Consider the following 18,437-nt stretch of genomic DNA (forward strand, 5'->3'; position numbering starts at 1 on the left):
TCCTGCTGTCCTCCCTGCCCCCACTTCCCTCCCAGGCACGTGGGGCCAGAATGCAGCTGGATGCCACTCACCCCCCCCCAATGTACTGTGAGGGTGCAAACCAATGGGTGGTGGGAGGTGGAGACATTGATCCGCCACCCCCAATATTTCCACACACACACCTGCCCACCCACCCCCAGTTCCACAGCCCCTGGCGATCCCACTGCTCAACATATGCCAAGCAGGTGACCAAAGTCTGCTGGAGGTTTTGCTTCACACGAGGCCCACAACAGCTAGGGCTGACCCTGGCGGTAGAGAATAAACGGGCCCTTAGGAAAGAAACCACAGGGAAGAAAACCATTTTGCCTGTAATGCATTTGCTCCCTCCCGAGGAATGGGGTGTTCCGAAGAGCCAGGCAGGGAGATCTCCCAGGCTCGCCCACTTGGGTTCTTGCAGGAGTTTTATTGTTATTGCAGAAGGGTAGCTCAGGACACGGATTATAGCCACTTTCTGCAATATACGCTATTATCAACTTGTTTTCCTGGAACAGAGTTGTTTGCTCAACTCGAGGGCTGTGCACAGGGGATTTCAAGTGCTCAGGTGAGACCCTCTGGCACAACTGACATCAAACAAGGGACAGCTGTTTATTAGCAGAGCATAAATTACCTAGAAACCTGTCGGGAAGAGGGGGGAAGGTAATTCACCTCAGCAGCTGGCAACATGTAGGACTTTTTTTCAAATGACACGTGATCCCGTCCGTGTTGTCCTGCCTCCCGCACGCCAGGAAGCCAGCCATTTTTCTCTTGTATGTTGCAAATGTCAAGCAGAACCATTTTCCACAGAGCACCTCTACGAAAACTCCCTGCAGCTGGATAACAAGGTAGCTTGCGCCTCTTGCTGCAGTGACCTTTGCTTTGCTAAACACCAGCCCTGTTTGGGGTTAAAGGCACAATCAGATGACACAGAATGCGTTGAATCAAAGCTTTGTTCCAAATGTATTTATTTGTAAATCTACACAGAGCCTATGACGAATTTGGCATCCAGTTTCAATGATGAATTAATTATTATTATTGTATGTGTTATTGTGTTACCCTAGCACCTAGGATCCCTAGTCACGGATAGGTTCCCACTGTGCCAGGAGCTGTACAAACACAGAACAAAAAGCCAGTCCCTCCCTCAAAGAGCTTACAGTCTATGTATGGGCCAAATTCATATCTGATTTCGGTCCATTGAAGTACATGAACCAACGTCAGCGCGTTTGATCCACTTTGTTTGCAGATGGTCTCAAACCAAAACCCTGATTCATATTCGAAATTCTGGCCCAGATCCCAGTTTTGCGGCTGGTGCCTGTCTTAGTTTTGCATTTTACCTTCATCTAATCCCAGCTAAGGACACATCTGGGGGAGCCGAGGTCTTGCACCGAGGACAAACACTCTCTTTCTCCCACGCCACCTCATCAATACACCCCTGCCAGCCATTCAGTGGCTTTCCGTCCCAGGAGTCAGGCAACAGCTCATCAACAGAGCAGGGCTGATTTTGCTTCCCAAGCAAGCACGAGGGAATCTGAAACTGGATCATGACACCTTGGAAGGAAAAGCTGCTGTTGTGTCTGTTTCCATCGCCAACCCTGTTTTTTTTTTAAGAGCTTTGCCGTGTTTTATAAACCATCTGTTAAAGGTTCTCTCAGCCCAAATCAAATTTGTAGTTATTGGGCCAGATCCTCGGCTGGTGTAAATCAGTGCACCCCATTGAAATGAATGGAGCGCCATTGATTTACACCAGCTGAGGATTTCTCCCATTATTTTTTACAAACTTGTCTTTTTCCTTTGACAAGATGAAGTTTGTTCCGTCCTTGTGAGGAGCTGCTGCAGGTGCTCAGCACCTCACAGGATCAGGCCCTCTGTTTTCAGGGGGCACACGCTGGCAGGCGCCAGTCTGCACGTATCTTATGAGGACAGGTGAGTGTGGGAAGACAAAGGACCCCTCTGCTGACACGTCATGGGGATCGACAAGTGCTAGGCCTCATCTGCCTCTTGCCCCGCCCAGGGGACAGTGCATTAAGCTGAAACCAGGGTGAGACGCGTGGCAGACAGCGCCACTAATCAGAAGTTTTGCAGCTTAGCAGCGATTGCATGGCAGATAAGTTTGCAATCCTGCCCAGCTGTTGCATAAGGAGAGGGGATTTATCTCTCACTGGCCGATGCAAACACCCAGGGCTTGATAAGGCTCCACCTTACCCAAGGATTAATGAGACAGTGGAATTGAAACTCCCTCTTCCTGGTTTCCTCTGGAGATACACACATGTGCATGTTTCCCAGGCGCTCCCTCGGCAGCAGAGAGAGAGAGACGCTCTCCGGAAGTGGGTTTATTCCTGGTGGTGTAGAGGAGTGTTACACTGGGCCAGGAGCATGGTGAGCTGTGGGCTCGGTGCTCACAAAGAGAAATGCCTTTTTAAAAACAACACTGCTGCTGCTTTAACACAGTTGCTGAGTGATGGGGTCTGCTGTAAGCATGCATGCCAGGCTGCCTGCCCCTCAGCTGGTATCGTCTAGGCAGCAGCCGGGGGAGGGGAAGGAAAAGGATAATATAGCGCCGGGGAGTATGGGACTCCCAGGCCCAGGGGCTGATTCTCAGTGACTCCATTCCAGGACTTGGGGAGGGGGGTTAATGTAGTTTTAAGCCACCTTTGGAGCATTCACTTTATTCTGGGGCCATACAGGGGCCTGCCCCCCAGGAGGCTGTTTCTCGTGGCTCAGCATGGGTCCCCGGGAAGCCGAGAATAGCGGCAGTACAGTGCTATGTTCCCAGCAGGCCTCCAGTCCAACCCTGAGGCCCGGGGCTGCAAGCAGGGCTGGGGTAGAGCGCTGGGAGGGGCTGGGGAGAGGCTTGTGCAGCGAATGTTCTCGGGGCTGCTTATGCCCACTCCAAGCAGCATCACGGGGCCGTAATGCAACTGAGAATCAGGCCTCTGGACTCTGTTCCCAGCTCCGTCACTGACTCGCTGTGTCTCCTTGGCCAAGTCACATCACCTCCAGGCTGGGACGCAAATGGACTTTCAGGCTTGGCTATGTGGCGCTTTCTAGCAGGTCCTCTCTGCACTGTGACCGCTAGGTAGGACACAGGGTGTGCTCAGACTATCTTTGTGTCCACACTGCACCCCTAGTTCTGATTGCACTTGGGCTGCCTGAAACTTGTGCATCAGGGGATCGATCCTTCGAGGCACTGAGCGCCCTTAACGTCCACTGACTTCAATGGACATTGAGGGCACTCAGCACCTCACAGGAAGACTTAGTAGCATCCTGCAGGATCAAGCTCTAGACTCCAGGTCTCATCTCACCCACCCCCATATTTCCCTGGGTGTCAGCGAACTCACTCGGCTTAGCAATTCAAGGGGCCGACCTGCACCCTGACCTCCAAGAGGCCAATGGGAGTTGTGAGTACCCAGCACCTTCCTGAGCAGGGTCCCAAAGCAAAACAAGTCTGGATCTTCCAGCCGGGAGTTCTGACATGGGAGCCAGAACCCTAAAGCCATCCGAGCTAAACCCTCTGAGCAAGGGTGCTTGGAAAGAACAGACTGGCCACAAATCCTTCCTTCTGCAGTGCTCACTGGGGTCCGCTTGTTTTCCCATCTCTTGGGCCAGATGGCAACTCAGAATATGGCTTGAATCTGGTTCCTTTATAACCATTCCTCTCTTCCCCTCCCCATTCCTCACGGCAGGGAGGGGGAAATCTTAACTCACCATCCCTTTGCTTTCTCCATCCCCCCTTTCCCCTCCAGTACATGCAGAAGAAAAACCCCCTGTACAGTCAGCTGAAGGAGGAGACGGTGTGGCGGATGGAGCGCTTTAACAGCTACGTTAATGATAAATTCAGGCAAGCCAAGGCCCTCCCCAAGGACTGGGTCTTCACCGTGTTCACTGTGAGTGTTCGGGGAGCCCGAGTGCATGCGCGGCGTTAATTAGGATTCCTGGAACAGGAGGGAGGGCAAATCTGCTTGCTCCTCAGGTGCCCGAGGGGAAACAGAGGTGCATCAAGTGAGGAGAAGGTATTGGCAGCACCATGGTAACCGTTTACCTTCAGATGCTGAATGTGGCAGCATTTTACTGTTAAAAACCACCCTAAAAATATGCATCAAAAACGACTGGAGTCTTTCATCTTGTTTATGTCAATGTAGATTTTATTTTTACATCACACTTTGAAGTGACTTGTTATGAAAGAGGGTGATGGGCAGCAATTACCTGGAGGAGTGCTCTAGTGTTATCCAGGCTTTCAATCCAATGCCATGGTACTACCATGACAAGTCAAGGGGCGGCAACGAGATGTGCAGATTGACAGGACTCAAGCCGAAGTGTGACTACACTTTTGAAGGCCTTTGTATAAGTCTGTTCATTTATGGCCGGATCCCTTCACATACACGCTGTTCTTGCAGTGGGACTCATAGACTCGGACTTTAAGGTCAAAAGGGACCATTATGATCTCCTAGTCTGACCTCCTGCACAACGCAGGCCATAGAATCTCACCCACCCACTCCTGTAACAAACCCCTGACCTATGTCTGAGCTATTGAAGTCCTCAACTTGTGGTTTAAAGACTTCAAGGTGCAGAGAATCCTCCAGATTATGGCTGGATAACCCCTCCTGTCATGAAGAGTGGAGCAGACCTAAAAGGCTTGATTTCCACCCCACACTTCCATCTTGCACAGGCCGAGAGGGGAAGGAAGTTAGGGATGGAGTGTCTGGGGCCATCGGCGTGACCCGGATGGTGCAATAAGGTTCCACGCAGCTTGAAACATATGCTGTGGATGGAAATGAAGGGAGCAGAGCTCAGAAAGAACAAGGGCTGTTAAGCTTTGTTGTAGTTCTGCTGCTGTTTAAAACGAATTAAGTGCTAAAAACATTAAGAGAGCATTAGGTTTTTCACCCAAAACCTTAGGGAACCAGCTAGAAAGCAACTCGGGCTAAGTTTGTCAAACACTGCCATTCTGAAACCTTTCCACCAGCCTGGGCTCAGGTTATTGGACAGAAACCATAAAACACAATCATTTCAACTCCAAACCAAGCAAAACCTGGCAGCGGCTGCTCCGTTTTGCCCTACGTTTTTGGCTTCTTGAACACAAAACTTAGGGAGTCTGTGACTCGTCAATTGTCACATTTGCCCCCAAGTCCGGTTGTCACTTTTAAAAGAGTAAATGAAGAAGTATTTCCAGGAAGTTGGGAAACACTCGTTCTGAGTGAGGAGCCAGACTCACTTCCATGGTGCAGTCAGTGCGATAGCACCATGGAGTAGTAGGTTTAAAAGCAGCCCCCAAAGAGGAAGTCATAGAGATGGGTGAAGGTCGCATATTATGCCAGGACCCCTGTTATCCGGGAAGCAGTATTTGGCCTCAAGCTTCCAACCAGAGAAGGAGCACAGGGGGCGGCTGTCTGCTTGAAGAAGGGAAGGCTTGTGAGGAAATGTTGTTCACAAGCCAACAGGGTCTGGGGGTCTTATGATCTCAGCTGGAATGGCTCCAGGGCTCACCTAATATGAGAAAATCCACACTGGAGATAGTGGGTGTCTCTGGAAATAACACTTAGATGGGAAAATCCTGCCCTGAGATGTGGGTTTTGTGCCCCATTTCACATGTGATTTGGCTCTCAAATCCTCTCACTTAAAAAACCTGGGAAACCGTCTCTACAGAGACAGGGAAGGGGAAAGTTCGCTGGGCCGGTTGGCTGCGTCGTGACTAAGACACTGTGCTCCTGTGTGTTTGGACTGACCTTAAGATGCCGTTATTGTGTGTCTTTCAGAAGAGAATGCAGCAAATCATGATGCAGTGCTTCCTAGCTGTCAAGTCCAAGCTGGAATGTAAACTGGGCTACTTTGATCTCATTGGCTGTGATTTCTTGATTGATGAAGACTTTAAGGTATTTAGCAAAATCTTGTTCCCTTTATGCATGCAGCCACTTCTGAGGAGGAAGAAACCAAATGTTTAACAGCGCATAGCAACCCTTCCATAACAGTTTAGGGAGGGAAGTGAATACTTTATCCAGTTAAAACTGTGACTGGAATTTGGGCAGGAATGTGGATTTAATAGCGAAAAATAGCATGGAATCTTTAGTGACCAGAAGCTCCCGGTCTCAATTTTACATCGTCTCTGAAAGACGGCGGGCCGGATACTCAGCTTGTATAAATCAATGCCTTGCCTTCGAAGGAGCTATCCTGATTTACACCCGCTGAGTATCTAGCATCAAAACTCCAACAACACAGAGACCCTTTCAAGGCTATCCTGGGGCACTGGCTCATTTACTGATCAGCAAATCACCAGCAGATCTTCCTAGGTGTTCCTTGTAGGTTTGCCATCCACGTACTGATCCATCCCAACACGACTTAGCTGGTGAGAACTGATAGAATCACAGAATAAAGTGGTAAATTGGGAAGTACAGACAGAGAAAGAAAGAGAGAAGAGAGGGGAAGGGGCTGGCTATAACCATCACGTTGCCTCAAAGCATCAAAGTCCTATAAAACCACCTGGCCTGGACACAACAGAAAGCCATCTGGTTCACTTTGCTTTTGTAGGCCTGTTGCTAACGCAGAAGCTAACTCAAACATATTCCAGCAAACCCTACTACAGAATGGCAGTCATGTATGCAGCACAGGGCACGGTGCCCACACAATTGTTTCCTTTGTGCAGGAAATCTATGGCAAGAGAGAGTTAATGGCAAAGACATAGAAACTGGCACATCTCAAATTTCGGTGGCAATTGTCTTTTTGCAATGTTGGCATGCAAAGCCCTGGCTGTGTAAACCTGAAATAGAAAGGGAGATCCAATATCACTCTCGTCTGGCAATCCCTCTGTGGTTAATTAAAAGCGTTAGCTCCGCTTCAGTGCAAACATGGCCCCTGGAGACTATTACGTCTCTATGTATTTTGTATATGGACAGATAAACAGCTCGATTACTTTAGAATGGTTTGATCTATAACCGTGGGGGGGATTTCAGTGCTGAGAAACTGGAGACCCAGCAGTGATGAGCGGGTTTGGAAGTCTGTTCAAGTGGGTAAAGGGCGTAAAGCAGGAATTTATGTCTGTATTTGTTTATTGCAGGCACTTCCTTGTTCTCTTGTCCTGTAGGGAGACAATGAACCTGATTCTCCGTTCACATACACCACTATCAATTAGAAAAAACTTCCCTGAAGTCAGTGGAAGTACCTTAGGTTAGAACTGGTAGAAGAGAGAGGAGACTCAGGCCCAGTGCCTTTAACCCAGTGTTAATGTCTGTATGAATACCATGGTTGCTGGGGTGATTGTGTAGTTCCTGGCTGGGCTTCCTGTTGTGTAGGGATCTGCACCCATAACACACACTGGGCCTGGTTCTCCTCTTCACCATGCACCAGTGACTTCGGTGGAGTCTGATTCGCATCAGGGTAAATGAGATGCATGAATGTGCTGTGTTCTGCACCAGAGCAGGGCTCCCCCTCTAAAGGGGGGCGGCTGTGATGGTCATGTTTCTCATTCCCCAACAGCCCACGTGGAAGGGCGTGGCTATAAAACAGGGTGGAGGGACAGGCTGGGTGGCTGAAGGGCCTAGATGATACAAACCTTGGGGGGTGGGGCTGTCTTTAGGGCAGTGCAGGGTGTCCCCTTGGTTGTCAGTCTAAGCCGGAAAACCGAGGGCTGACTGGGTCACATGGCTGGAGCTCTTCTCTCACACCTGGAACTCCCTCCAGAATGAGGAACGTAGGTGGGACGGGGGAAGCTTGCATCAACGATGCTTGTGCTGGAGCTGTGCTATAGGTGGTCTCCCCCAGAGCTGTGCATCTGGCACCAAACTCACATACACACAGTCAAAGGAGTGAATTGACGGGAGGGAAAGTGCCGGTAGAAAGGGCTAATTTGAGCTTTCTCCCATGCACGCCCTTCCTTCCTCCTTCTTCCAAATGTCTAGACACCCCTGAATCACTCCCCAGGGGGGCTCCAGGGTCCCGCATTTGTCTTGCACAGTCTTGGAAAGGCATTTCTGTCCCAGAGCATGGACTGCAGCACATTGGTTGCAGCATGCGTGCAAACAGGGCCTGTAGAAAGGACCCACAACCCCTCTGCAGCGCCAACCACTCTTGTCTCAGCTGCAAGGAGGAGGGCATGGTGGATGGGGGGGGGGAGCACTTGTTTGGCACAGCTGTTCTGTCTCCTCAAGTAGTTTTGCCAAGACCCAGGGCACAAGACCCAGGGCTTAGGGTGAGTTCATTTAAATGGTCTCCAGCCAGGGAAGCAGTTGACAGAGAGGATTGCATCAGCCGGGCAGAAGGGCCGCTCTCCTCAGGGGCCACTGGGAGATCAGGCCTGTGGATCTTTTAGTAGCAATAAAGGGATTCAGCCATGGGAGAGCAGACTCCAGCTTTGCCTGCCAATTTGTGAAAGCCAAACACGTTGGGGATGAAGGGCCAAAATCACCCCTGCTGTGAACAGGTGCAATCCCATTCGTTTCCATGGCACTGCTGCCCACTGGCTCCTGAGATCGTTGGGGTCCTGGAGTGGTGCGACAGAGAGAGAGATGGTTCCAGGCCAATTTCAGGAGCTCAGGATAAAACCTGCTTTACCGCTTCCATCTTGGGTGCAGGGGAGAATCTGCCAGCCAACTTGGTGACCTTTGCCAGCACTAATTGGTTCCCTTGTGGGGAGCTCAACAGAGACTGAAGGCCCCTCTCACTACTCTAGTGCGCTCAGGATTTCAGCCTCATCCACACTGTAACTTGAGACCAGGCCTCTGTAGAATTATTATTCATTGGCTGCAGTGTGGTGATTATGGATCAGGACCCCATCACGGCTAGGTGCTGTACAATCATGGGCCAAAAAGACAGTCCCTGCCCCACAGGGCTCTGGGCTTGGGACCTGACTCAGCACCGGCCCTGCAAAGCTGCTTCTGAGCTGGGGATTCACATGCAAAATAAGCGCAAATCTCTGCCTCCCTCCCCCAGCCCCCCAAAGGGCTGAAGGAGTTTGTATCTGAAGTTGCAGCTGTAGCCAGTATCTTCTTAATTAGTTACGGAGGCTAAATCTTGTAAATGTTACTTTCCTGGCAAGAACGCACGCTCCAAGGTAATGCACACAGATCACGCTCTGTGTGTTTGTGTGTATAAGCACATGCATTCCCCCACCCTCCCAAGCTGTGTGCATTGATGGAACCATATTTACTCCACAACTACTTTCAAAGGCAACACAAGAGATAACACATAATAAGCTGGGAGGGAGGGGGGAGGCAAGAGCAGTAGAATAACCACTACCCACGGTAGCTTTTATAAGGGCTGCCTTTCGTTGACAAAGCCACGGGCTAAAAGACGTAACGTGGCTGAGTACGTCTGAACATCTGACCCTTGTTTAGGTGGCTAAATGCAAGCTGAGCTTTTTTGAAAATCTGTCCCAGAGAGGCCAAGGGTCTGTAGGCCCCTGAAAATGCAGCTAGGCGTCTAATGGGATTCTCAAGAGCACCTACCGCGAGCTCACATGGATTTCAATGGGAATAGGGTGACCAGATAGCAACTGTGAAAAAACGGGACAGGAGGTGGGGGGTAAGAGGCCCCTATATAAGAAAAAGTCCCCCAAAATGGGACTGTCCCTATAAAAACGGGACATCTGGTGACCCTAAATGGGAATTAGGCACCTAACTTGCTTAGGTGCATTTGAAAACCCCACTTGGAACCTATTTACATCTTTAGGTACCTAAATCCCTTTGAAAAACTGGCCCTAAATGCGTTGTCCAGAGCCACAAAGAAAATCAGTTTCAGAGAGACTCAGAAGCTCATGGATTCTGGCCATGCACTTGGGTGGATCCCACCTGGTTTTTCCTGTGAACAAGCTAAGATAAGGCACCGTTAGAGCAAAACAAAAGGGGATAATGCAGCTTTCACGCCAGCTCTGTGGATCTCAAAGGACTTAAAGCAACGGGACAAATAACTGAGGCCTGGTTTGGAGCTCACTGGTGCTGGCGTAAAGCAGAAGTAATTCCATCGAAGTCAATAGAGTGATACCTGGGGTGAGTGAGAACAAACCCATGTATATCGTATGTTACGATTAGGTGTATCAAACACAGCCATTGTTACATACCCAGTAATAAATTCCATGTGGTCCCCTGGGAGATGGGCTGCTAAGTAAGACACCAGCACTATCCCCTATTATTTTCAGAGACCCCCAAAGAAATCTTTACTTTCCACTTGGCCAGCTGCTACAATTAAGCAGCGCACAAAGGACCACGCCGTTTATGGGACATCACTTCTCGAGGTCGAAATTCTTGGGAAAAATAATCAAACTCTCACCCAAACCTGCATTTCTTCTGAGCCCCAAAGCTCAGCCCCCTGAGGCAGGAGGAGTGGTGGGTGCAGAAGGAACACAGAATCAGGACCATTGGTAGCCGTTAGCGGCAAAGTAACATGGGACAGATTCTAGCCACAGGTGCTCAGATGCGACAATGATGAGAGCTGTATAAGAACCAAACAGAATAGAAAAAAAAATTTAAGTAATTGATAATAAAAGGTCACTTGTCAAATGCTGACTGTATCCAGTGCTATTTAAAGAATGAAAGAAGGCATGCGCCCAGCCTCGAGGAGCTTGCAGTTTACCAGTCCCCTTCATAGGTTAGAAAGTGAGGAGAGGAGGGATGGCCCAGTGGTTATGGACACAGGAACCCAGGGTTCAATTCACTGATCTGTAGCGACAGGGGCGGCTCTGTGTTTTTTGCCGCCCCAAGCATGGCAGGCAGGCGGCTTTTGGCGGCGCACTTGCAGACCGTCTGCTGGTCGTGCGGCTTCGGTGGCACGCCTGCGGGAGGTCCGCTGGTCACGCAGATTCAGACCTTCCACAGGCGCGCCGCCGAAAGCCGCCTGCCTGCCGCCCTCACAACGACCGGCAGGCCGCCCCCTGTGGCTTGCCGCCCCAGGCACGCGCTTGCTGCGCTGGTGCCTGGAGCCGCCCCATGTAGAGGTTTGGTTTCCTGCTTGACCTTGGGCAAGTCACTTTGTCTCTCTGTCCATCTGCAAAACAGGAATAAAAGTGCGTCCTTACATCACAGGGTTGATGTGAGGTTAAATACATTGAAAACATATAAGACACTGAGTAGCTGTACCAGTGGTTCTCAACTTATTTTCCATTGTGGGTCATACAGGCAGCTCTCCGGGTGTTATGTGGGCCACATCCACACAATATATATATTACCTGTATGGCCCCTGAGGATGTCACATGGGCAGCAGCTGGGTGCTGATTGGGCCGTGGGCTGAGAACCACTGACCTATACTGATGGAGACCATATAAGAGAGGAGCATGGAGAGCTTTGCTCCTTCTGTTTGTCTGTTTCACTTGAAAGCACGGAAGGGAAACAAGACACTAATCCAGATATTTGTAAAGGTTCATCTGTCAGGACAAAATCTTACGATTTTGTATTGGGGGCACTGAGCAAAGTTTTCAAAAATGGGGAAAAAATATTTGCCAGAAGCTATCAGTGGAGTTTAGGTGCCCTCTAGTGGTACCGGTAAAACATTTCCGTTTCAATGAGAGCTGCCTTCGCTTTCATTTCTACTCTTCTGAAGGAGACAATCCACATTTCAAAGCCCTTTTTGTGTCTTTTCATTTCCCTAAAAAAACTGAGAATTCAGAGTTTTATTTTTCCTCTCAGTAAAAGAGGGGGAGAGGTGAAGGGAAAAGTACTGCACCAACCCCGCCTAATTCAAGTGATTTATTTCTAGGGGAGAAGGCAGGAACACTTGTTGAGGAAGACACGCTGGCTGCTTCTAATGATGAGCTCTTTCTCCGCAGCATTTCAACATCAGAGCACTAGTCAGTCTTAGGACAATTATGTGCGTAAGCCCCCTTTTCTGCCTCCCTGCAGACGGCTGAATGCTCTGAATCTCCCAGCAAGTTCTCAGCAAGAGTTGGAGAACCTGTGCTGGATGCAGAGGCTGAATAGAGGGGTTTAACTCACTGGGCTTTCAATTTGTTGGGGTTTGAATGGAACCCCGTTGCTTTATTTTGTACAGCTTTGTGTGAGCGTTCGCTCTGGTTTCATCACTGCTGTGTCTCACTGGCACCCTCGGCTTGGAAAGAGCCTGACAATTCAAAGGAAACCAAGTTGAATTGAACCCAGACATGCAAAGTCAATGTTTCACGTGGTTTCCAGCTGAAACCAAAACTTGGCTCTAGTCATGCTCAGAACTCAAGCCCTGGAATCAAGGCCCTGGGTTCATTTGAAACCAGGCCCTCCTGGTGCTTAATCTGGATCTCAGCCTCACTTGGAATCAGGCTTGTCAAAGCTTCTCCCCTAACAATCTGTACAACTTTGCCACAGGTTCATTCCAAACTCACTTGATGGATGTTATGGAAGGATTATATTAAAAAGACGTAGGTAAATATACACATGTATATGTAGATAGTTAATATAAAGAGCACAAAAGAATACGTAGCATTGTTCCTAACTTAGTAGGCTCAATAAAGCTGGTGTTGTTAAGCCCTGCAAATGGCTACCTCTGAACAACAGAGTCACGGATTTCAGCAAACCTCACGAGTGTCTGTTTTTTAATGAAACCACAAGCTTGGTGAATGTCACCTGACTGCAGGGCTCATTATGAAAGTTTTGCACAGCGCTAGTCAGATCACAGTCAGACTGGAGACGTGGTTAGCCCCTTGCTTATGTTTTGGCCTGTGTTGGCTTGATTTCGCGCTGCCTGTTCTCACGTTCATGAATCAGCACCGGCGCAAACTGTGGGGGAATAAATGTAGCATTCAGGCTCTTGTCTATGTTCATCTCTTTTTAGGTCTGGCTCCTGGAGATGAATGCAAACCCTGCGTTGCACACCAACTGTGCAGTGCTGCAGGACGTCATCCCCACCGTGGTCAATGGGACTCTGGGTGAGTAAAGAGCCCTGCAATCCATGTCTCAGCTTCCCCAATGCGCTCCATGAGACATGCCCACCTGCAGCAAAGGCACAACAACATGGCTTTGGGCATTATACAGAATAGGAGTGGAGTCAGGTTCTGTTTGCATAAGGGTTTTCATGGATCTCAAACTCTGGATGGGTCTAATGCCCATTGCAATCAATGGACAGACCCGCTGGCAAAACTGGCGTGGGCCCCTTTGTGCATTAAGGCTGGGACTCTCAAAAGCACTTACGGGACTTAGTCCTATTGACTTTCAGTGGGACTTGTGCTTTTGAAAATCCTACCCTAACCGAGACTGCTTAGGATTGTTGCTGTTTGTAGCCACCAGCTCATTCAGGGCAGAACATGTGTCTGAAGATGTTTTCTCCTACTTGTACGTAAAATGTGTGGGCTGCATTTTTATAAACAGCCCTTCAAATTGTACCCAGACACTCCTGCAAGTGCAGCTTTCACATGCACGTTCATAGCAACACACATGCACAGTCTATCCGACTTGGGCGTTTATATGGCCCCCGTTAGCATAATATCTTTAATGTATTTATCCTCTCAGCTGCCCTGTAAGGTAGGGCAATGCCATTGTCCCCATCTTACCCATGGAGAACTGAGGCACAGAGGGACTTGTGAGTTGCACAAGAGGTTTCTGACAGACGTGAGAAGTGCATGTCTTTGTGCAAGATGGTTTAATAATGTCCTGACTGTGTTTTCTTTCATAGCTATGACTGTTGTGTGTAGCAGTTGTTATGCTGGGGTATTTAGTCATGTCCTGACTGTGTGTCCTTGCGGGGACTTAGCTGTGTTTTGTGTGGTGTGCAGTATAGTTTGGTGTGTGTGTGTAGAGGTGTTTAGCCTTGTCATGATCCTGTCTTCTGTCACAGATTTGGCTCTTGAGATTTTCAACAAGAGCTTGAAAGGTCAGAGGATTTTACCTTTGCGGACACAGTGCCATTTTGTGCTGCTCCATAACGGGAGTACGTCCGAAGCTGGACTGAGATCCCCAAAGACCAGGAACGCCCTGGGTATCTCTAGGAACCAAAGGTCATTGACAGAAAGCACCAGCCACCTTGCTCGGCATCCTCTCAAAGCGGCAGAGAAGCCTCCAAAGAAACCAAGCGACTCTGGGGAAAACACCAACTCCCCTCCTCAGAAGGTTTCCCAGAGAACTGTCTTAACTATGCCACAGGTGCAGATCACTGGCATACACAGCATCTACGCCTGCCATCCTTTCAACCCCACAGCCCGAAGCGGCCAGGTGAGCGGTACGTGCAGCCAGTACATTATCAGGCCTCTGACATTCTCAGCGGAAGGTAGCATGGCAAAGCATAGCACGGACGACGGCTCAGAGAAGGACATGGCCGGCACGATCGTTCCCACAGCTGCTGCTTCAAAAGAGACCGCCTATGGCGTGTGGTTACAGCAGACCTTCGGGATTAAATATCCCACATCCACTAACGAAGACCCGGCCTTCATCAGCTCCCAGATGGTCTCTCTGCACCTCCAGTCCAAGGTCTCAGGTAGCTCGCCTTGCTTGGGAGGCCACTCCAAGCCGCTCTACCAACCCCTGACCCACCCCACAGCCAAGGAAGCACCATCGACCAGCGACAGCAAAGCAGTGGCTGTATCCCAGGGTGCCGGGCCACCTCCAGATGATCAGAAAAAAGTGTCCCATCGTGGGTCTTAGACTGAGATTGCTGTGTGTTGAATTCATGATGCTTTCCCATAAGGAACATAAAAAAACCCCAAATCATTCTATATATCTGTGACGTATCTAAGCATTTTTTGGAAACAGTCACTGATTTTTAAAAGCTGTTTTGTTATCATTTTAAGAGAGAGAGAGAGAGAGAGATGATTGTGCAATACACTGACTACTGATCACCAGTGTAACCCACCCCCCATAATCAATATGGCTCCCTCCCCTCCTCCTGCACACAGCATCATCCTATAAATCCATGGAATGAGACTGAAACCACAGAGTGTGATGTCCTCTTCCAGAGTGTTTCTTTTCATGGCAGCTGTGCAGACTCAGATATACCCATGTGTACCATTGTGTGTCCTGTGCAATTATGTATGTAATGTGCACTCCTAATCATGTATTATTCCAGATATATGCGCACGTGTTCTTGTTTATGCACCAGACACTCATGTTCTAGGGAGCTATTAGTCACAATTCTATTAGCATGATTGTACAGAGCCGTGGTTCTCAACCTATCTACCATTGTGAGCCGCATATGCAGCTCTCTGTGTGTTAAGTCAGGCCACATCAACATAATATTTATACTACCTGCATGGCCCTGAGGCTGTCCCATGGGCCGCAGTTATGTGCTGTTTGGGCTGCAAGTGGCCCACGGGCTGCGGGTTGAGAACCTCTGGTATAGAAGTCTGGTGTCCCTAGCCTCTGTTTGCCAGAAGCTGGGAATGGGTGACAGGGGATGGATCACTGGATGATTACCTGCTCTGTTCATTCCCTCTGGGGCACCTGGCATTGGCCACTGTCGGAAGACAGGATACTGGGCTAGATGGACCTTTGATCTGACCCAATATGGCTGTTTTTATGTTCTTCTGTCAGTTAAGCTAGTGAGATTTCCCAGCTCTCTCTTGCAGGGTCTGCAGAGAGCTGGTTAATGGCATAATACTTTCCATAGTGGTACATTCCACTTCCACCTGGGATGAATTATTCCCTCCCATCCTGCTGCCCTTTGTTCTGCCGCCTCTCCCCCAGGTACAAGGACACCACACTATGGCAGGGAATGAGGCACAGGTCCTCCAGCTCTGACCACTCAGAGGTGTGGTCTTTTCCAAGCCCCTCTGCAGAAGGGTCAGCGGGAGGTCCCCATGCTACAAACTAGTCCCAAGTGAGTCACCTTCGTGATGCTTGGAACCATAGCGGCTCGAAGGCAGGACGCCCGACCAACGTGCCTGTTTGCACTGAAACACAAGTGGGCTTTTGGGTGAAATCCTGCCTGTAGGCATTTAATAATTGTACTTAAATAGCATCATATCAACCTGAACAGAGCTGCACCACGCCCTTTCCCCCCACACGCGCTTCCCGTGCAGTAAGCCCCCATTTTATAGAGAGGAAAACGAAGGCCCCAGGAGTCAAAGTGACTGGCCCAGAGTCACAGAGGGAGTCAGTGGCAGAGTGTGCTACCCAATCCTATATTCAGCCCGTGACCTCTCTCATTGCAGAGGATCATGGGAAAGGCAGCAGTTCTTAATCTGATTTAGGCCACGTCTACACTATGAGCTAGGGGTACGTTCTCAGCATGGCTCAGCCGTGCCTCCGCTGCCGTTACTGCGTGCTACGGTGGCTGCCCTGCCATTCGTACTCACACGATCTCAGTGAGAAGTAGTGTGAGTCCGTGTACAGCTCTAGCTGGTAGTGTCGATGTAGCCTTAGGGACTATCTGTGTGCCAGGCCCCGGCACCCAGATGTGATGCCTCCCTAGCACCGTGTAAAAAACACCTTCCCCACCCCGCCCGGCCCGGCCCTGGCCAGAGCAGGAATCGTTCCAAATGAGGTGTGAGACTGGAGGGCGAAAGAGACCTAATGTCCCAGGTTGTGCCTGATCATCTCAGCCTACCATAGTGTGTCATTCAGGGCTTGTGAGTCTTCTCTTCCCTGGCTCTCAGCACTCAGTAATTCCCCTTCCAGGGTACATCCCACGGATCTGGGTGAGCATAAGGTGGTCCCATTACCAGACGCTATCTGCTGGGGCCTGCACTTTCCCAACCACCACGTGTGGCTCCCTCCAATCCCAGCACATCCCCAGTAAATCACGGGTAAACCCCTCGTGTCGTTAGAAGAGGGCACAGGACCCACCCTTTGCTTTCTCCTCCCCTCGCTGGTGGCAAAGAGTCTCTGCACAAGGTGCCCACGCAGAGGGAGGGGATTTCCTTGGCTTCCCCCACCCCACACAAACCAACCACTGTTTGCAGCTCTCATGCATGTCTGAGCACGGTGAAGACAGACCTGGAAAGGCAGTGCTCGGCTAGCTCCAGCTGCGCTGAGGCAGCAGGCTGTCTTTAGAACCATCAAACAACCAGAGGTTGCAGAATGAGCTTCCTGGCTATTCCAGAGCCAGCCTGCCTCTCCAGCGGTGCCTAAATCACGAGTGCGGACAAGACGCCAGCAGTCACTTTCTTGTCTGGGCCTGCTCTGAGTCACTGTAGTTAAAACGCCAACAGCTGGTGGACAGTACTGGTCTCACTGGCGGACAAAAAGAAAGGCTCATATGACCCCTGTGATTAGCAAGGACCTTGCAGTGAGGGACAGGGCTAATGCAAACATTCATTTCCCCTGGACCTAGGATGTTTTCTTCTGCTGCTAACTGGTCTGGTCCAAATCAAATATCTTGGGCTAAATTCCTCTCCGGTGTGTTTCCATAGAACTCAATGGCGTTACATCACGGAGGAATGTGTCACTTTGGTGGCTGATGGTTTTATTGTTTGAAAATCCCTGATGGGTTATGGCCGTGGCTCAGTTACACTGGGGGACAGAGGTAGGCAAAGCACCTAAAACTGGGGACTGGAGCCTCTTTGAATGTAGAGACTGAGGGTTATTGGATTTGGAGATCCCCTGCCAAGGTTGGATCCTAAACCAGAAGCAACCTGCCTTCTGGTTCTGATTTGGAAGAGACGTTTCCCATGAGATTTTGGCCCAAGATGGCAGAAATCTTGCAAAAACCAACTAGCTCACATGGCTGCAGCTCATGAGATTTCTGCTCTGTCAGTTCCAAACCTTCACCCCAGCCTTGATCTGGAACCAAACTCTCATTCCTGGGCTCGGGTCTGCTGGCGGTGAGGGCTGAGTATAGATTGATCTTCCCCAATGAATACCACTGGGCTAATTAATGCAAATCAGGGCAGTCCTGATTCCACAGGCTGCAGTAATTCTACTGCACACTGCAGCGCTCTTCAGTTTCGCTGTCATAACGTTATTATAAAGGGACTGTGTGCACCCTCGGCCCACCCAGCATCTCTCGAAGCCCAGTTCAGCTTCAGCAGAGCATTTCTCCTACATCACTCATTCAGGAAGTGTTATGAAACTCAGCGGCGAGCACCGGTTGCTGCTTTCTGAGCGTGGGGAGGAGTCAGACGTACGGTTTGCTGCTCTGTGGGCTGGTGACACCACCTCGGCGCATCACTAGACAGGCCTTCACAGCTGCTTCCGGTCCTTTCAGTTCCGTTTGTGCCTGTGCGTTAAAAAAAAAAACATGCCCACCGTTTGTGTTAACCCTTTCACGTCCATGAGCTCCAGGACATGAGGTACAGCTAATCAAGTCAGACTGCCAGTGAGCCCTGACCAATACCCAGCTCCGCTCCTAAGATCCTCCAAACTTTGGGGAAGTTCAGATCCAAGTCCAAATTTTACAGCTGACTCCCTGCCTCTAAAATGGGCCAAACCAAATCCCAGATCCTCGCACTCCTGAGCATTGAGGAAGTTCAGATTTGGGTAAGAACTTGACAGCTTGGGCCTATTTCTGCTTAGAACCCTGAGCCCATTGACTCATCCTCAACATCCCAAGAGGCAGGACAAGGATCAAGTCAGTTCAGTTCCCAT

General features: G+C 49.9%; 1 protein-coding gene across 1 annotated transcript in view; it reads left to right on the top strand.

Annotated features, from left to right (window-relative positions):
* The window catches only part of TTLL10 (tubulin tyrosine ligase like 10), a 193,303-nt gene extending 178,674 nt beyond the window's left edge, over positions 1 to 14,629 (top strand). Inside the window, exons 13-16 of the mRNA XM_039509034.1 lie at positions 3,759 to 3,899; positions 5,769 to 5,885; positions 12,757 to 12,850; positions 13,756 to 14,629. Coding sequence (XP_039364968.1) covers positions 3,759 to 3,899; positions 5,769 to 5,885; positions 12,757 to 12,850; positions 13,756 to 14,558 — 1,155 coding nt within the window. The 3' untranslated portion in view covers positions 14,559 to 14,629. The remainder of the gene's footprint in view (positions 1 to 3,758; positions 3,900 to 5,768; positions 5,886 to 12,756; positions 12,851 to 13,755) is intronic.
* The last annotated feature ends 3,808 nt before the right edge of the window (positions 14,630 to 18,437 follow it).

This window comes from Mauremys reevesii, linkage group 21 (genome assembly GCF_016161935.1).
Source record: "Mauremys reevesii isolate NIE-2019 linkage group 21, ASM1616193v1, whole genome shotgun sequence".
Taxonomy (NCBI): Eukaryota; Metazoa; Chordata; order Testudines; family Geoemydidae; genus Mauremys; species Mauremys reevesii.